Genomic DNA, 17895 nt, shown 5'->3' with positions numbered 1-17895 from the left:
CAGCCTCATCTACTTAGTGAGGCCTTCCGCAACTTAATGAGACCCTGTTTCAAAATAAAGAATAAAAATAGGGCTGGGGGTGTAGCTCAGAAGTAGAATGCCCCGGGGTTCCTTCCCCAGTACTGAAAAAAAAAAAAAAAAACAATTTAAAAGGCTGAGGGTATAGCTCAGAGGTACAAGAATTCCCTTGAGTTCAATCCCCAGTAACACACACACACACACACACACACACACACACACAGACACACTCACATGCTGTGAACAGTTCTTGATGTGATTTACTATTTAGATAAATAATGTTTCTTTACGCTGATCAGTCATTTATTTTCAGAATTTTCCACATCATAGTTACTAGCACATACACGTGGATGAACTGTTTCTAGTGAAGAAAAAAATGAACCCAGAAAGGGGACTGTGGAGAGAGGGAACAAAAAGCATAACCTTCAAACACAAGCTTAAGAATTTAAGTAAAAAGGTCATGGAATACAGAACCTCTACAAGAATGTTCTTTGGCATTAACTGAATACTGTACTGTGACAGAAGATTCAAATGCTAGTCACATCAGGCCTGTTGGAAGCTTGAATTTGATATCATCATTCACACTTTTTTTTAATAAGGGCAGCTAGATTGCATCACTAAATGCAAGATTTAGACCTCACTTAATCCTTTATTGTTCTTTGACATTCTTATGGGTATATCAGATATTCTCCACAATGTTCCTCTTGTTATCCTGAGAGTACAGAAGGTTTCCACATGATTACATAGTGGATATTTTATGTAATTCCTAGGAGACTACATTGTACTTTTTCTAAAAGTGATATAAGGCAGAAAGTCCTCTTCCTCATCTTTCATGCAAGGCTGTATGTTGAGCAGAACAAGAAAAATCCACCCCTGTTTTATGAATCCTGAAGCTGAGCCTCACTGAGATTGGCCCGTGGCATCTGGTCTGCGATTCGCCCAGGCCCCGCGCCGGGCCCACTGTTTGGGGCTCTCACTCACCCGCCGTCATGAAGCCCCACCAAGGATGTGTTGGAGAAATCAGGCCTGATTGAATAACTGTGGCTTATAATAGTGACTGTTGCTTTGCAGTTCCACCAGGGGACTGTTGTCATGATACAAAAATACGATCACTTTATTCATTTTGTCACCATGATTTCATTTTTAGACTTCTATCTGAAAAAATTTTAAAACAATGCGGCATCCCAACTGCTTAAGTACTTTTTTTCTGGAAGAGAAGCCTTTTCACGCTAATGATCATATATTCCAAATGCAAGCTCAGTTTTACATATTCATATCTTCATAGGAGCTCAAGAAATTGAACACAGTGAAGCATCATTATAGGTCAAGGTCATTGCCCCAAACAGAAGACACACTCACATATGATCATCCAACTGGGTGGAGTTTATTACGGGATCTGTTTGTGATATTGGAGGTCGCCTGTAGGGAGGAATAGTGCAGTATCCTGGGGCTAATATCCACCGAGCTTACCACCAACCCTACGCATGAAAGATGAGAAGAGGCGTGTAGAATGTCAAAGGAGAGATAATGCAGAAGGGCTTCTGTGGCAGAAATGTAGCCTTTGGTAAAGACATACAGCAAGATTTGGGAGATGCGTCATTGATTCTCTTTCATGTCTTGCTGCCTTTCCTAGGGTTCAAACCCAACCAGAAGCCCAGGGATAAGGTAGCCCACTCATGCCCCCGAAGTGTGCAGTGTTCGGGGCACAGGGAGGTGGAGACGGGCAGAGCAAGGGTATGAGGGGTAAAGGTGAAACAGGTAGCTAGCATGGAGATCCCAAAGTGCTGAACCAGAAAAGATGGGGTGTGTGTGTGTGTGTGTGTGTGTGTGTGTGTGAGTGATACTGGGGATTGATCACAAGGATGCTCTACCTCCAAGAGCTAAACTCTCAGCTCTTAAAATTCTTTTTTTTTTTTAAAAAAATCTTGAAACAGTCTCACTAATTTTCTGAGGCCATTCTCAGGCCAGAGATCCTTCTGTCTCAACCTCCCAAGTACTGTGATTACAGGCACATGCCACCACGCCTGACTAGAGAAGTTATTTTTATTAGAAAGAAAACATAGCCTGGAAAGGTGGTTTTGGAAGCAAAAGATGGTCTATTTGAATTCTAGATAAATCAGGAGTGTCTAGTCCTTTATCTGAAGTTGTGAAACCCTCCTCATTGCTCCTATATGTTGTTTTCTCTGCTACTCACCTTCCCTTTGCTCTCATTGCCGCAAACTTTGTTTTTTTCTGTAAGCCTCAGGTCACCAGGTCAACTTATATATTCAGGATTTCATTTTTCTCGCACTTCTTGAACCTTATTCCGTACAATTATTTTTGCCTTGTATTTCCTACACACCTGCCTTTTGGCCACACTTCCTAAACCTTTATTTTTAAAGCATCAGGGAGCATTTTAGGAGAGTTTATGAAAGTAGTAGAATATTTATGAACTAATTAGACTAAGGAGGTAAAAGTTGTGTTAGGACAACCCGAATGAGAGCCAGATAATGTATATAAATTTCTGATTGTGGTTCCAAGTGAACAGGCTTTCAAAGTTCAACAGCCGCAGCATGCTCCATCCTCTCAAGTATGCGAACTCAGGACCAGAGGCCAGTCAGCCTCCAGGGAAACTCCACACCCTCCTGCTTTCTTCTGTCTCTGACTTTCTATTTCTCTCTGTCAAGAACTCTTTCTGTCTTGTTTTCTCTTTCACTCATCTCCTTTTCTGTCACTTAACTAGCTGCAGCTCCACTGTTGATCCCTGGTCATCAGAATTAAGTTTAGGAAGCCACTTGACAGTCCCAATCAGTGCTATCTGCATGGTACTTGAGAAGCTCAGACAGGGGGATCACAGGCTTGAGGCCAGCCTCAGCAACCTGGCAACACCCTCAGCAGCTTAGTAAGACCCTGTTCCAAAGTTTTTTAAAAAAAATAATAGCCGGGTGTGGTGGCACATGCTTATAATTCCCAGTGCTTGGGAGGCGGAGACAGGAGGATCGCGCAGGTTCGAAGCTGGCTGGCTTAAGAGACCCTGTTTTCAAATAAAAATATAAAAAATAGGTGTCTGGAGCCGGGCATGGTGGCGCATGCTTGTAATCCCAGCATTTGGGAGGCTGAGACCGGATGATCGTGGTTCTCGGACAGCCTCAGCTACTTAGTGAGGCCCTCCGCAATTCAGTGAGACGCTGTTTCAAAATAAAGAATAAAAAATTGGGCAGGGGGTGTAGCTTGGAGGTGAAATGTCTCTGGGTTCCATCCCCAGACCCACACACACACAAAAAAAGGTGTCTGGGAGTGTAGCCCGGAGGTAGAAGGGTTTCCAGGAATCCCAGTACCACCAAAATAATAATAATAAATAAATAAAATAAAAAGCCTGGGGGTGTAGCAGTGTAGCTCAGGGGTAGAATGACCCTGGATTCAATCTTCAGTAACAACAACAACAAAGATGCTTGGAAAAAAAAAAAAAACTAAAAGCAAATTCAGGCCTAATTCTTCAATTCTTTGCCAGGATGGGTTGACACCTCTTCACTGCGCCGCACGGAGTGGACATGACCAAGTTGTGGAGCTTTTGCTGGAACGGGGTGCTCCCTTGCTGGCGAGGACTAAGGTGAGTCTCTGGAGAAGACGGATCAGAGCACTCTTTAAGTCTCTTTTCAGTGATTTCTTTTCTTTCTAAAATAAAAGCACCAGTCAAGCATTTTGTATTTACTCTATGTGTGTTCTCAGAATAAAAAACAACTGCTCATTAAAATGAGCCAGGCACGCTTGTAATCCCAGCATTTGGGAAGCTGACACAGGAGGATCATGGTTCGTGAACAGCCTCAGCTACTTAGTGAGGCCCTTTGCAAGTCAGTAAGACTCTGTTTCAAAATAAATAGTAAAAGAAGTGGGACTGGGGGTATATCTTGGAGTTAGAATGCCCCTGGGTTCCATCCCTAGTATGCAAAAAAAAAAAATTATTTTAAATGAACAAAGAGATTTGTTAGGATACATTGAATGGATACATCCAGATTCTTATATTCTTACTTTGAATTCTTTCTGCAAATGAAAACTTGAATATAACAATACAATATAAAAATAAGAATAAGCCATATGTGGTGGTGCACACTTGTAATTCCAGTACTTGGGAGGCTGAGACAGGAGGCCGAGACCGAAGGGTCGCCATTTGCGGCCACCCTCAGCTACCTTAGTGAGGCTCTCTGCAACTTAGTGAGACCCTGTTTTCAAATAAAAAATAAAAAATAGGGCTGCAGGTGTGGCTTAGAGCTAGAATGTCCCTGGTTTCCATCGCAGGTACTGCAAAAAAGAAAAAAAAAAGACACAAATGAGAATGTCTTTTATATCCTTTTTGTGTGTGTGGTGCTATGGAGTAAGAGGCATTCTACCTCTTAGCTACACCCTCAGCCTTATATTTTATTCTTTATTTTGAAAGAAGTTCTCACTAAGTTTCAAAGGGCCTCAATAAGTGGCTGAGACTGGCCAAGAACCTGCAATCCTTCTGTCTCTGCCCCCCAAGTACTAGGATTACTGCCACCACACCCAACTATCTTTTATATTCTGAGTCTAGATTTTTATGATTTTTAAGATAATCATAAAATATATATAAAATTATTTTGAAAGAAGCACAATTAGCAATAGAATGAGTATTTTTAATTATTCAATTTTTGTCTTTTAGATAATGCTAGTGAAAATAATTACTGAACTATGATTAGCTTGATTACTTTGGGGATTAGGCAAAGTGATACAGAGAGCATAAGTTAAGATTGGATTCTTTTTATTTTTTATTTTTTTGGTGGTACTGGGGTTGCTGGAAACCCTTCTACTTCTGGGCTACACTCTCAGATTTATTTTGTATTTTTATTTGGAAACAGAGTCTCTTAAGCCAGCAAGGCTGGCTTCGAACCTGCGTGATCCTCCTGTCTCTGCCTCCCAAGTGCGGGGATTACAAGCAAGATTGGACTCTTATAAACCATTAAACATACTATTGTTCTTTAGACACAACACATCTAGCATTTTTGCCTCTTTCCATTAATCTGCTTAAACATATAAATAAAAACCACAGGGTGAGTTGGTTTGTTGGATATTTTTATTATCACATGTACTTTAAAGGCTTTATTAGTATGTCGCTCCTCATTATCCAGCCTTACTTTGTGTTATTGGAAAATGTCATGAAATACAAACTGACTTTACTCCCTAGTGTTCTGGAATGAGAGACTGGACAACCCTTGAATCCTTAAATACAACATCATGTAAACAGATTTTACTTCTTACATTTCCTTCCCATTCAGTCTCCACCTCCAACCCCCCAAACAGGCTGGTATCAACTGACGCTGTCACTAGCGTGAGCTGAAAAAACCAAGGCACTGGACACAGGCAAATACTTTTTAATTGATGTTATATTTTAACTATTTAATTGAAATCATTAGGAATAAGAGGCCACATATTTAAAATATATAGAAAATTAACTAGGACTTTAAAGATAATCTTCACTAGCAATAAAAAGATGGCTTGAAGTCAGAAATGTAAGAAGAGAAATAAATTATATGCATTATTTTCATTTTTATGTCTGTATGAGGACTGTTGTAAAATATGTTTTTAAAATGCAAAATTTTGCCAGGCATGCTGGTGCATGCATGTAATCCCAGTATTTAAGAGGCTGAGACAGGAGGACTGCAGGTTCACAGCCAACCTCAGCAACTTATTGAGGCCCTCCACAATTTACCGAAACCCTGTTTCAAAGTAAATAATAATTTTAAAAAAGGGCTGGGGGTGTAGCTTGGAGGTAGAATGCCCCTGGTTTTAATCCGCAGTGCCACAATAAATAAAGAAAGAAAAATTTGGGGATGAGTAATGCAGAGATAATTTTGGAAACTTCTGTTGAAGAAACTGAATTTTAAATGGAATAAAATTTTAGATCAATCGTGTTACAACAACAACAACAACAACAACAACAAAAATCTCATCAAATTTAGAAGAGGCAGATAAGTTCCTCCTGGAATTGTCCAATAATCTTGTCTGCAGAGTTTGCTTGTGACTGTCATATTATTCATGAAGACCATGGGTTGCCTCGATGGGACTTAAAAAATGGCTTTCTGAGTGAAATCAAGTGATATGCAGCTGGAAGGATCCAGCGTAAAGTGTTCTCCACTGCATAGCTGTACTCATTCATGCGTGCATGCATCCGACTGCCATACACCCAACGATACACCGTGCCAAGCAGTGTTCTTGAAGGGTGAATAATGAAATATATATATCAGAATATATACAAAATGTAATATAAAGTAATATATTTCTCAGACATACATATGTATTTCTCGAATGTTTGAGCTCACTCTCTTCAAAACCCCAGTCCTAGAAATCCTCTTCCTGCGCTGGGACTTTCTGTTCCTCCTTCACCTTGTAGCTCCACAGCTATTTGCGGTGCTCTTTGCAATTGTACTTTCTCATTATACTTTCCGAGTCTGTGCCCTCTTGCTTCCCAGTTACCTAACTAGTCTATTCTTTTGCTGCAAACCTCTGAGACTTCTTCCCTTTTCCTCACTTCCCACAGCACTGAGCAATCAGAAGAGAATTCCCAGACTCCAACCTTCTTACCTACCCAATGGCAGAGATCAGAGCCTCTGTCGTCAGCTTTCTCTCCTGTGACTCTCATCCATCACAACTCCTTACTCCTTTCTTCTTCAGAGAATTCCCCAACCTGCCCTCCCAGACCCTGTCTTCTCCTGGCTCTCCATCCCTGTTTTTAGCGCCCACTCCTCAGTCTCTCTTCTGAGTTCCGCCTCATCTCTCAGGTCTCAGACTGTTAGAACTTCCAGGGCTCAGTCTTTATGTTGTTCCTCCGTCTGAATCACTATTAACTCTCATGAAGTTCCTGTTTAAATGGTGCCCATGTGCCGATGAGCAAAGGAGTCTATTTCTAAAACTTCATCTGGTAATTTAACTCACCATAACCGCTTGACTGTCTGCTGGGCATCTCAGATTTCATCAATTTAAAATTCCGCTCCTAGCTGGGAGTGGTGGAGCACACCTGTAACCTCAGTACTGGGGAGGCTGAGACAGGTGGGTCTCAGGTACAACAACTACAACATCAACAAAACAAAACAAAAAATCTCAGCTCCTGATATTTTCTCCACGTCTAAACCAAATCCTCCTACAGTCATTCTTATCCCAGTTCATGGCCACCCCATTCTGTTCCTCAAGTCAAATACCTCCTGTCATGCTGGACTCTTATTTATGGCTCTCTGCATCCCGTCACCCACCCTGTCACCTCTTCCTCCGCAGTGTATGGCCAAGCCTTCAGCTTCTCAGCAATCTCATCACCACCGCTCCGGGCCAGCTCACCTCCTACCTGGGTGGCTGCGAGAAGCCCCCACTGGCCACCCCTCCCTTTTACCCCGTTGGTTTTTGCTTTCTTTATACCTCTGTTGGTGTGTTGTAATTATACATCATAATGAGGTTCAGAGTGATAGAAATCTATATCTACATATATCTGGTGTGTGTCCCTCCAGATCCCACCTGTGATCCTCCTGTCTCGGCCTCCCAAGTGCTGGGATGACAGTTGTCCACCACAAGCCTGGGGACCCCCATCTATTTTTAACACATCTGGATCAGGGTAATCCTGATGCCCTAACCCTTCCAACAGTACATCATCTCTCTGGTAAAAGTCAAAGCCCTGCCTGCTCTGACAGGCATCTTGCTTCTCTGAATTCCTGTCCGTGTTCACCCTCCTGATTCACTTACCTAAGTCACACTCTCTTCCTTCCTGTTATTGACACTCACTGCACCAGGCATGGGCCCAACACAACTGTCTGCCCAGGATTTCCTTCCACCTGGTATACTTTCTCCAGGTCAACAGGGCGGCTCCCTTTCTTTCATCATGGCAAAGCTCACCACCTTGGCAGGCCCTGTCACAAGTGTAGTTTTCCTCTTAGCATTAATGACCTTTTGACATAGAATATTTCAGTTCTTACTGGTTTTTAAATGTGTGTCTGTCTCCCTTATTAAAATGATCTGTCTCCTAATATAGAAGGTGATCACAAAGGAGATGGGTTGCCTGGCTATTGTGTTTTCTACTATATCCCCAGTACTTGAATAGGGCTTGAACAGGTACTTAATAAGTAAGTAATCCCACTACTCAGGAGGCTGAAACAGGAGGATCACAAGTTCGAGGCTGGCCTGAGCATCTTTGTGAGATTCTCAGCAACTTAGTGAAAGAGACCCTGTTTATTTTGAAGCAAATAAAAAGGTATGGGGGTGTAGCTCAGAGCTAGAATGCCTCTGGGTTCAAGCACTAGAACCAGAAAATAAAATGTAAAATAAGCAAAGCATTAAATGACGAATGCTTCATTTTCTCCATAACCTTAAGGTGAACAAAACATCATCAAAAATGATAAGATTTCAGAGGAATATTCAACACTCCAGTTCAATCACTGTCAGGGCCAATATTTGCTCTCTACTTTGACACTATCTTCCCCTTCCAGTGCACAGATACCTTCTCATCGGCCTGCTCCTTTTCTAAATTTATTTTACAGGATTCTAAATGTAAAAGGCAATAATTATAAATAAAGATTGTTTCAGGAACAACAAAAATATTATTTTTAGTTCATTTAACTCTAGCACCCATGAACTACTGCTACTAAGATTTTAACACACTTGTTTTTAGCTGTTTCTCGTTGAGATCACCTTTCTTATTGAAAATATCGATTGGGACCCTGGCATTTTCTCCAGACACAATTGCTATTTCTTTGAATTTAATAATTAGCACACTGATTATTTGGTCAACAATTAATTTTCTAGCAGATTATTAAGAAAAATGATAGCACCCAGGTGAGGTGGTGAATGCCTATAATCCCAGTACAGAAAACAGAGACAGGAGGATCACAGGTTTGAGGACAGCCTCGGCAAGTACTGAGACTCTCATCAATCTAGTAATACCCTGTTTCAAAAATAAAAAATAAAATATGGCTCAGAGTGTAGCTCAGAGGTAGAATGCGATCAGGTTCAATCCCAGTCCAAAAAAAAGAAAGGAAGGAAGAGAGGAAGGGAGGGAGGGAGGGAGGGAGGAAGGGTCTCTTGAGTGGGCATATATTTCTCTAATTTAGTTTATTTCCTAACTTTACATGTATTTCTTTAAAGTTATTTTACCTAGCTTTAAAAACGAGAGAGTCTTACTTAGATTAGTAATTAACAGTGTCATTGTGTGCTTTTGCTATCGATCGCCTCCTAGAATTAAGTGTAAAGCCATTTGAAATAATATTAGTGGTGACAAATTTATATTATCTTCAAACTGAAAAGTTATGAAGTCTTGACACATGGTCAACATTTGCTTCACAGCCTTCTCACTCTCACCTGCCCCTTCTCTCCGTTATAAATTAAGTCTCATAATATCGCAGGAAAAAGGAATGATGTATTTCAGAGCAGCATGGACCTAAGAATTGATCGAACTTTTTTGTCTCTTCCTCCTTCATCCAGCTCCCTCTATTTATAAGTAATGAAGTCCAGGTAGATGGACTTGGATATGAATATTGTAAGCGTCACATATTGCATGTTCGTATATATCTAATGTTGCCTAATAACTTTTGAATCAGGGTGAATTGCTACATATATTATGTATTCACTTACAAAACACATACTACACATACAACATGCGTTGGGCCTACGAATATGCTACATAATCAAACAGAATGAAAATTATTTTTTCCTCTGCCACTGTCTGTGAGATCAAGAATGGACAGCTCTGCTTCAACTTAATGGCATTTTTTTTTTTAATGTGGATCGTTCTTGTTTCTCTTAATGTGCAGAATGGGCTGTCTCCGCTGCACATGGCCGCACAGGGGGACCACGTGGAGTGTGTGAAACACCTGCTGCAGCACAAGGCACCTGTCGATGACGTCACGCTGGACTACCTGACGGCCCTCCACGTCGCTGCGCACTGCGGCCACTACCGCGTAACCAAACTGCTGCTGGACAAGAGAGCCAACCCAAACGCCAGAGCCCTGGTAAACCTGGTCCAACCCCCATTAACTGATACGGCTTGAGACAGGCCAGTCCCCACTGACTGACTCATGGTGCCCACACCAGCACATGATTACAGATAGGAAGTTAATCATGCCGAACGGGGCAACTCCCACGAGCTGCCTGCCTACTTCACGCCTTCATAGTTTGCTAGTAAATGGTGATGAGCAAGGGTAGATTTAAGAGAACACCACGGTAACATTTCTGAAACCAGTGAATTTCAAACAGAAAAACATGGACCTCCAGAGTGATGAGCACTTTTTATTAAAGAATAAAAGTTGAAAAACAGTAAATTATAAAATAAGTTCTAAATATCTCTAGATATTGGATAGATTTAGAATACAGGTGTGTTGAATTTCATTAATCTCCTTTGGGAAAAGGAACTATTTTAATGTGACTTTTTATATATCTGACTGTATAAAACAGAAGCCTGAGTTCACTTGGAGATTTTCTCTACTGATCTGCCTCCCCACCCATGGGCTAATAGAGGAGTGGTGCCTGGTGTGCGGTTGTTTCAGAAAGGACTTTATGCGAACCATTCCAGGAATGGCGCAGAGAAAACTGCAAGAGGCAGCCCTTGAGCAGTGTCTATGTCTCCCAAGGTGTAACACTGAATACATAAATCTTCCTTGCTTCACTTTTATTCTAACAATAATGATCAGAAGTACTCGGCATGCACTAATTTGTACAATTGCATCCTAATTCTAAAACTAAATGCAAATCCTTCTTCCTGTATGTTTATAAAGTTTATGTCAGTTGAAATTCTTTTCCAATCAGTATTGACACTGAGAGAATATTATTAAAACCATAAGTGTTAAATATGATTATTATTTCAAAATTTCACTTGGAATCAATTTATTAATAATTACCTGAGGCTTGGCATGGTGGCACACGCTTGTAATCCCCGCACTTGGGAGGCGGAGACAGGAGGATCGCGCAGGTTCGAAGCCAGCCTCACTGGCTTAAGAGACTCTGTTTCCAAAAAATATATAAAATAAGTCTGGGAGTATAGCCCAGAGATAGAAGGGTTACATCCCTAGTACCACCAAAAAAAAAAAAAAAAAAAAAAAATTACCTGAGAAGTGAAGATAATCTCAGAGTTATTAATGATTGGATATATATTTTCTCATAGTGAGTTGAAAAATTAATTTTCAATTGGCTAGTGGTCAGAAATCTTATAAAATAGCACAATCTAATAATTGTAAATATTTTATGTGCTACATGTCTGTATGGATATTTATATCTGATTTATTATATAGTTTATAAATAAGGAAAATGACTCAATGGACTAATTATGTTTTAACTCCATTGTGAGGAATAAGAAATCATTAACTCAAATAAAGCCATATGCTTTCCTGAGAACTGCTAGTTTATAAAAATATTCACTGATGATCATTCCCATTGGGACATATTAAAATGTTAAGTGGCAGAATAGATATAACTAAATAAAGGGTCTTTGTTAAAAAAAGATAATAAATATAGAATATTTCAGCATGGAGCTAGTTACATTTTTACATAATTTCTCTAATTCCTGTACCTTAGCCCAGTTTGCAAAGTTACAAAATACCTTGCAGACTTCATCTCACCTTCCTTTGCCTCTCTGACACATCTCCTTGCAATTATCTCAGAAATTCTTTATAATTCTCTCGAAAGTGTTCACAAATTTAATCATTTTTATAACCTGAAATGTGCCTAATTAGAAAATGTTATTAAAAACTTAAAAACATAAAACACATAATTTCTGGATACAAATATTACCAGTATAAATAATGATTTCTGCTCATTTGAAACACTTCCTCTATAAAGAAACTGAGAGCAACGCCAAAATGTTTGTTATAGAGGCAGTCATGTCTTGGGTTTCTTAAGAAAGATGAGCAGTACTCGTGCTCTGAGATCTGATCCTTCATCATGGAGAGACACGCTACCTTCAGTGTATCCTGAAGCCGTTTTATCACCTAGCCAGTGAACGCACCCCCAAACAGCGCAGAACTCCTAAGATTTAAGTGCCCCTCTACTGCTTCTTCTCAGAAGAGTAAGGCCACATATTTCTCCTCACTTTTCTTTTCTCTGTAAGCGCACAAACAGAATGACACACAGGCACATCACTGAGAGAAAGGTTCAGTGCTGCAGAAACACACCACACTTTTCTTTCCGAATCCCAACGCCTACCAGGTTGGAAGAAGAAATGGAGCCAGTGTGGCGGTGTAGCACCTTGCCGGCGTGTGCCAGCATGGCTCTGTGGGCGCGTTCCTGCATGTCTTCGACTAACTCGGTTGTCTTTTGCACAGAATGGTTTTACTCCACTGCATATTGCCTGCAAGAAAAACCGCATCAAAGTCATGGAACTGCTGGTGAAATATGGGGCTTCAATCCAGGCCATAACCGAGGTAGAGAATGTTCCTGCTTGCCATGAGACAGTCCTCCTCTCACTCCTTCCTCCCCTTCCTCTCGCCCATCTTCTGTCCTCTTCACTCGAGTCCTATTTACCTGAAGAAGCCCCAAAGCCCCGCCAGTGCAGAGGAGTAAAACCGCTGTTGCTTTGTTCCGCAGTCTGGCCTCACACCAACACATGTGGCTGCCTTCATGGGCCACTTGAACATTGTCCTCCTTCTGCTGCAGAACGGAGCCTCTCCAGATGTCACTAACATTGTGAGTATGGCCTGCGTCAGAATAACCGCAGCGAGAGGGCGCGAGAGGAGCCGAGAGTGTGGGTGTGTGTAGGTATGTTTGCGTGGATGTCATCAAAGCCAGCAGCCTAGCTTTGAGAAGGGCCCTTAAAATAACAGGCTGTGAGGTATGCGACAGCTTTGCTGAAAAGGACCTCCACAGAGTACGAAATGTGCTCCGAAATGAAATGGAAGCTGCAGAATGAGGCATCTTAAGTTCCTGGAGCAGGTAGATGGAACGAACTTCTGAAATGCATTTGGTAAAATTTTATCTATAAAAATATAGTTTGAAGCCAGGAATGGTGAACCACCTTTGTAATCTCAGTTCTTGGGAGGCTGACACAGGAGGATGGCAGGTCTGAGGCCAACTTCAGCAACTTCAGCAACTTAGTGAAACCCTGTTTCAAAATATAGAATAGAAAGGGTTCTGGGGGTAGCTTAGAGGTAGAATACCCTTGGGTTCAATCCCTAGTACCTAAATTAATTAATTAATTAATTAATAAAAAACATGTTATTAAACTTCTTCTAAAAGGGAATAAATGATGAAAAAGTCTTCCTTGCTTTCCTAGTTCCTTGAATGAACTGTATTCCAGATCATGTTCACTAAAATATCAAATCAGTTCCATAATCAATCTTATCAAAAGATTAACCAAAGATAGCTCTATATAGACTACATGTAGATATTCAAATAAATATTTTCTTAATAAGGATTTTTACTTGATATCAAATCCCCCCCCCCTTTCAGCTGCATAGATTTTCCATTTTCTAGCCATACTTACTTTGCTTTTTAGTTTTATTTGACTTTGCTTGATGGAATGGAGCCTTCCCCCACCTGAAGTGGTTAGTTACACCACCCATCCTGCATGAACCTTAGTTTCCAGACAACTTTTCTTCTGCCAGTAGATACCAGATTAGCCCCAAATTCTTCTACTGAATCTAAATCAGGATGTTTACTTCTAAGTTCTTTAAATTTCACTCATGTTTTTGGGTTCTGTCCCGCTGGTCATTGTACCACGGCAAACCCTCAAATGTGGGTTTGGGCAAGAGCTCTTCTTTGTATTAGATGCTCAAGAGTGGCCACTGAAATATTGAGATTTTTTAAATAGGTATGCAACAGAAATAACTCTCCATAAGTAAATATTAGTGTATATTATTAAAATGAACCATATTTATAGAAGCAATCAATGGACTACTGTTACCAATATTTGGTATCTCATTCCATTTAACAGAATGTCCAGTTTCACTTTTTCTCTGTAGTCCCACTCATATTCTCATTTCTCTGTATTTATATACTTTACGTGTTAAAATTTCTGATGCCAGGACAAAAATTCATTATGGATCTAAATTTATTTGACTTTAAATGTCACTGGTCACTGACTGCTCTATCTTAATATTATTCAAGAATTAGAGCATAAAACCTTCAAGAGTTTAAAGTCTGTATTTATGTTTCCCAAATCATAGTTTATTGGTTCTAAGGTAATAATGTTATATGTTAATCCTTGATTACTGAGCACAAAAATAATTTCATAATGTGCCAACTTGAATCTAATTTCTAGTCACTTTTAGAATTCTTAAAATAAATCATCTTTTTGTTTATTAAGACAACTACACCATTAAAAAAAATTAGACCTACCTGGACATACATATAGGTGGCTTTCTCTATATTTTGAAAAAAATATTATTTTTTTCACTTTTCCTATTTCTCCCCCTACCATTTTAAAATTGCATCTAATACCTACAGAATCGTATATATTAAATCATGTTATACAACAACAACAACATGCATACCATGGGGTGCTTGATTAAAATTTCTGAGATCAATCTTAAAAAAAAAGAGATTTTGCCAAATCTTCAAAAGAATAACCCACAAAAAATGGGTGTAAATTCTGTGACTACTCTTGATTTGCTCCCTAACTAGCCAATTCCAAATCTTCTGATGGTTACTTAGTTACAGTGTGCTCTCCTGTGGGAGGAAAAGGCTATATAGACTATATGTAGATTTTCAAATAAAAATAAAACATAAATTGAAATAATAAAAATGTTCACTGCCTTTCATGTTCTCAAAGTCTCCCAAATTTGGCAATTGCTATAATTAACTTTAACTCCCAGTTCTTAGTCATTCTAAAGTTCTTTATTTTATCTGTCGATTTGTCCATTACATCTATTTTCCTTCAGCCCCCTAAAAATAAATACTTTGGAAGCACCTGCCAATTTAATCCTTCTCAACATGATTCCTAGTTGGTTTTTATTTATTCTTTTTTGTTTTTAGAAGATGTGTTGGTCAGGGAGCAGATAATTATAGAGTTGGCAGATAAAATGAAAGACTGCCAGTTAAATTTGAATTTTGGATAAACAATATATTTTTTTTTTAGTAGAAGTATGTCCCATGCAATCGTTGAGACATGCTAAAATAATTATTCATTGTTTGTCTGGAATTAAATTTTAACTGACCATTTGTATTTTTATTTGCTAAATCTGATAATCCTCCCGTTTAGAGGAATTTAACTTTCCCTAGCAGTGGACTGCCTGTGAACTCATGTATTCTCAGAGAATGAGGATATAGCTACTGGTCCAAAACTCTTTGCAAGGTGACTCAGAAGCCGTGTGAACACTGACTGCCTGCTTGTTGTGTTAGCCTTGGTCGTTTCCTGGCCCCCAAAGTGCCCTTCCCTTGGAGCCTTTGTCTGTTGCCTGAAATCATGTCGCATCTTTGACTGCAAGGCTGTGTGTTATGCTTTGATGCTTCCAACATGATGCAAATTGTAGCTGTCTGCAGAGCCAGCTTTAACAGCAGAGAAGAGGCATGCATCTCAGCACCTGCTTTGGGCGTGAGCACACCCATTCTCTTGCCAGTCTTGTTTTTGTCTGAAAATTCACTCCAAGTGCAAAGTGCGCCAGGAACTCAGTCATGTGCAGATATTTTTTTCTGAAGAACTCCTTTTCCAGGGAGATTATAAATGTACTTTAAAGCCTGAAAGCCTGCCCTGCCAGCTATAATACACCCAAAATTCAAAGTATTCATTGAGAACCACGGGAGCAGAAAAGCAAGCACTTTGGGGACTGCTGAGAATAGGGATTACCAAGTTTTTTCTTCTTTCTTAATAGTCAGTGGGTTCACTCTAAAGTTAATGCTTTATGCTATGTTTAAAAATTCTCCCCAATACTTGCCGGGCGTGGTGGCGCATGCTTGTAATCCCCACGCTTGGAGGCGGAGACAGGAGGATCGCGCAGGTTCGAAGCCAGCCTCGCTGGCTTAAGAGACCCTGTTACCACATAAAGTTAAAAAATAGGTCTGGGAGTGTAGCCCGGAGGTAGAAGGGCTTCCAGGAACCCCAGTACCACCAAAAAAAAAAAAAAAAAAAAAATTATCCCCACTACTTAATTAGCATAAGATAAAAAAAACAAGGTTATTAAGACAGGGTACCTAATAATCAAGAGATAGGAGTTACTTAGTTAAACAATATACACTGCCCTTCATTTTCCTATTTATACCATCTATGAACAATGATAATATAAATAGACATAAGAGGGTAAGGACAATTTACAATAAATGTCAATTTTCCTGAAGTCATTAAGTAAGAATTAAAGATCATTGTTAAAAAGATAATGTGTGTATATATGACTTCTCTTTGCATATAAAGTTTAAAAGACTTTAGTATAAGACTTTAGTATAAGACTTTAGGTTTATATCTAACTCATCAACTTCAAATGTGTAAAGACCATAAAGAATAATCTATTTTTAGTACAAAATGTTTTTAAAATATTAACACTAGTATTGAAGGCATTTTAAGATTTTGAAAACTGATTATTGAAACTCGGCTTCTAAAATAAACACATCAATTCACCATGGAGTAGGAATTTTATAGCGTCTTTGACTTAACTTCATATAACAAAACAATCGCCGGCCGTGGTGGTGCGCACTTATTATCCCAGCATTTGGGAGGCTGAGACAGGAGGATTGCAGTTCGAGGAAAGCCTCAGCTACTGCGTAGTGAGGCACTTTGCAACTCAGTGAGACCCTGTTTCAAAATAAAAAGAATAAAAAAATAGAGCTGGGGTGTAGCTCAGAGGTAGAATGCCCCTGGGTTTCATCCTCAGTATTACGCACACACAAAAAAGAAAACAACCAACATTTTCTTGCCTTTATTTGTACCAAAAGTAAAATTGCTAACCTTTTCTCAGACTAGGAAATGAAGATTGGAGTTCTCTTTTTATCCTTTTTTTATTTTTATTTTTTAATTTTTGGTAGTTAGAAAAACCTTAGCCTCATCAGAGGTGTTAAGTGTTGTAGAAAACAAGTTAGAAATCAGGATTGTCCAAAAGGGTAAAAACAAAATCTTGCCATACATCCAAGTCCGAAGACAAATGTTACTACTTCAATAATACGCCATTTTATAAAACAGCATGTTCCAGACACACTTCCTTCACACAAGTCAAAATTTGTCATCACAAAATAAGGCCACTGTACAATAAGTGAGGCCTCAACAAAGAAGAGAAAAATTAGGCATTGGACCATTGGACTAAGTGCTTCTACAATAAGCCATTCGACACCAATTTCTCATAACTTCAAAAAGCACGGGTCTCTGAATAGTGGGGGATGAACTGTGAGCCACATATCAAACTGAAGTTCACTTGAAACCTTCTAGATTGAAGGGGCTTTTGTGCAAAGAACCAGGAGATGATGAAATTCACAGAAGCTTGTCAGAAATATCCAATTACTGCCACAAACTTTTGAAAGCAGTTTAGTTTCTTTGCAATGGCTTGCTTTACTTGGTGGAAGTTAGCCTTAAAGAGCTGTGACAGATCAATCTGGAATAATTTTTATTCTAATATCTTGTTCTAATAAATCATTTGGTCAAATGAAGCCTTGCCCTCTTTGGTCAAATGACAGGCTTCCCCATGTGCAGACTCTCTTACATCTAACCCTTACCCCTGTCATTTCTCGTGTGCGTCCGACCTTAGCGCACATGAAGAGAGTTGAGGATGGAAGTAATGCCGGCCTTAACAGATGCCATTAGCAGTCACTTTACTCATGTCTCTGAAGACCTGCAAAATCAATGTCTGTAATGAAATGTGTTCATTAACATTACATAGGATGCCTCCTGGACAAATCAGATTTCTCTTATAAATAGTCATTGTCTAGTCTCATCACACAGAGACAAAGCAGATATAAACTAATAGTGTTTTTCATCAGTACAATTTGAATTTCGGAAAG

The 17895-nt window shown here is 39.6% G+C and overlaps 1 protein-coding gene across 2 annotated transcripts in view; it reads left to right on the top strand.

The window, feature by feature from the left end:
• The window catches only part of ANK2 (ankyrin 2), a gene marked incomplete at both ends in the record, with an annotated part of 247348 nt that overhangs the window by 110649 nt on the left and 118804 nt on the right, over positions 1-17895 (top strand). For both annotated transcript variants that reach the window (XM_080697143.1, XM_080697142.1), the window contains 4 exons: positions 3509-3607; positions 9801-9998; positions 12303-12401; positions 12565-12663. In XM_080697143.1, the coding sequence (XP_080553269.1) occupies positions 3509-3607; positions 9801-9998; positions 12303-12401; positions 12565-12663 (495 nt within the window). The remainder of the gene's footprint in view (positions 1-3508; positions 3608-9800; positions 9999-12302; positions 12402-12564; positions 12664-17895) is intronic.

Source organism: Muscardinus avellanarius (genome assembly GCF_963383645.1).
Source record: "Muscardinus avellanarius genome assembly, chromosome: 6".
NCBI classification, from domain to species: Eukaryota; Metazoa; Chordata; class Mammalia; order Rodentia; family Gliridae; genus Muscardinus; species Muscardinus avellanarius.
Note: the sequence above shows the minus strand (reverse complement) of the source record. Positions and strands in the feature narration are given on the sequence as shown.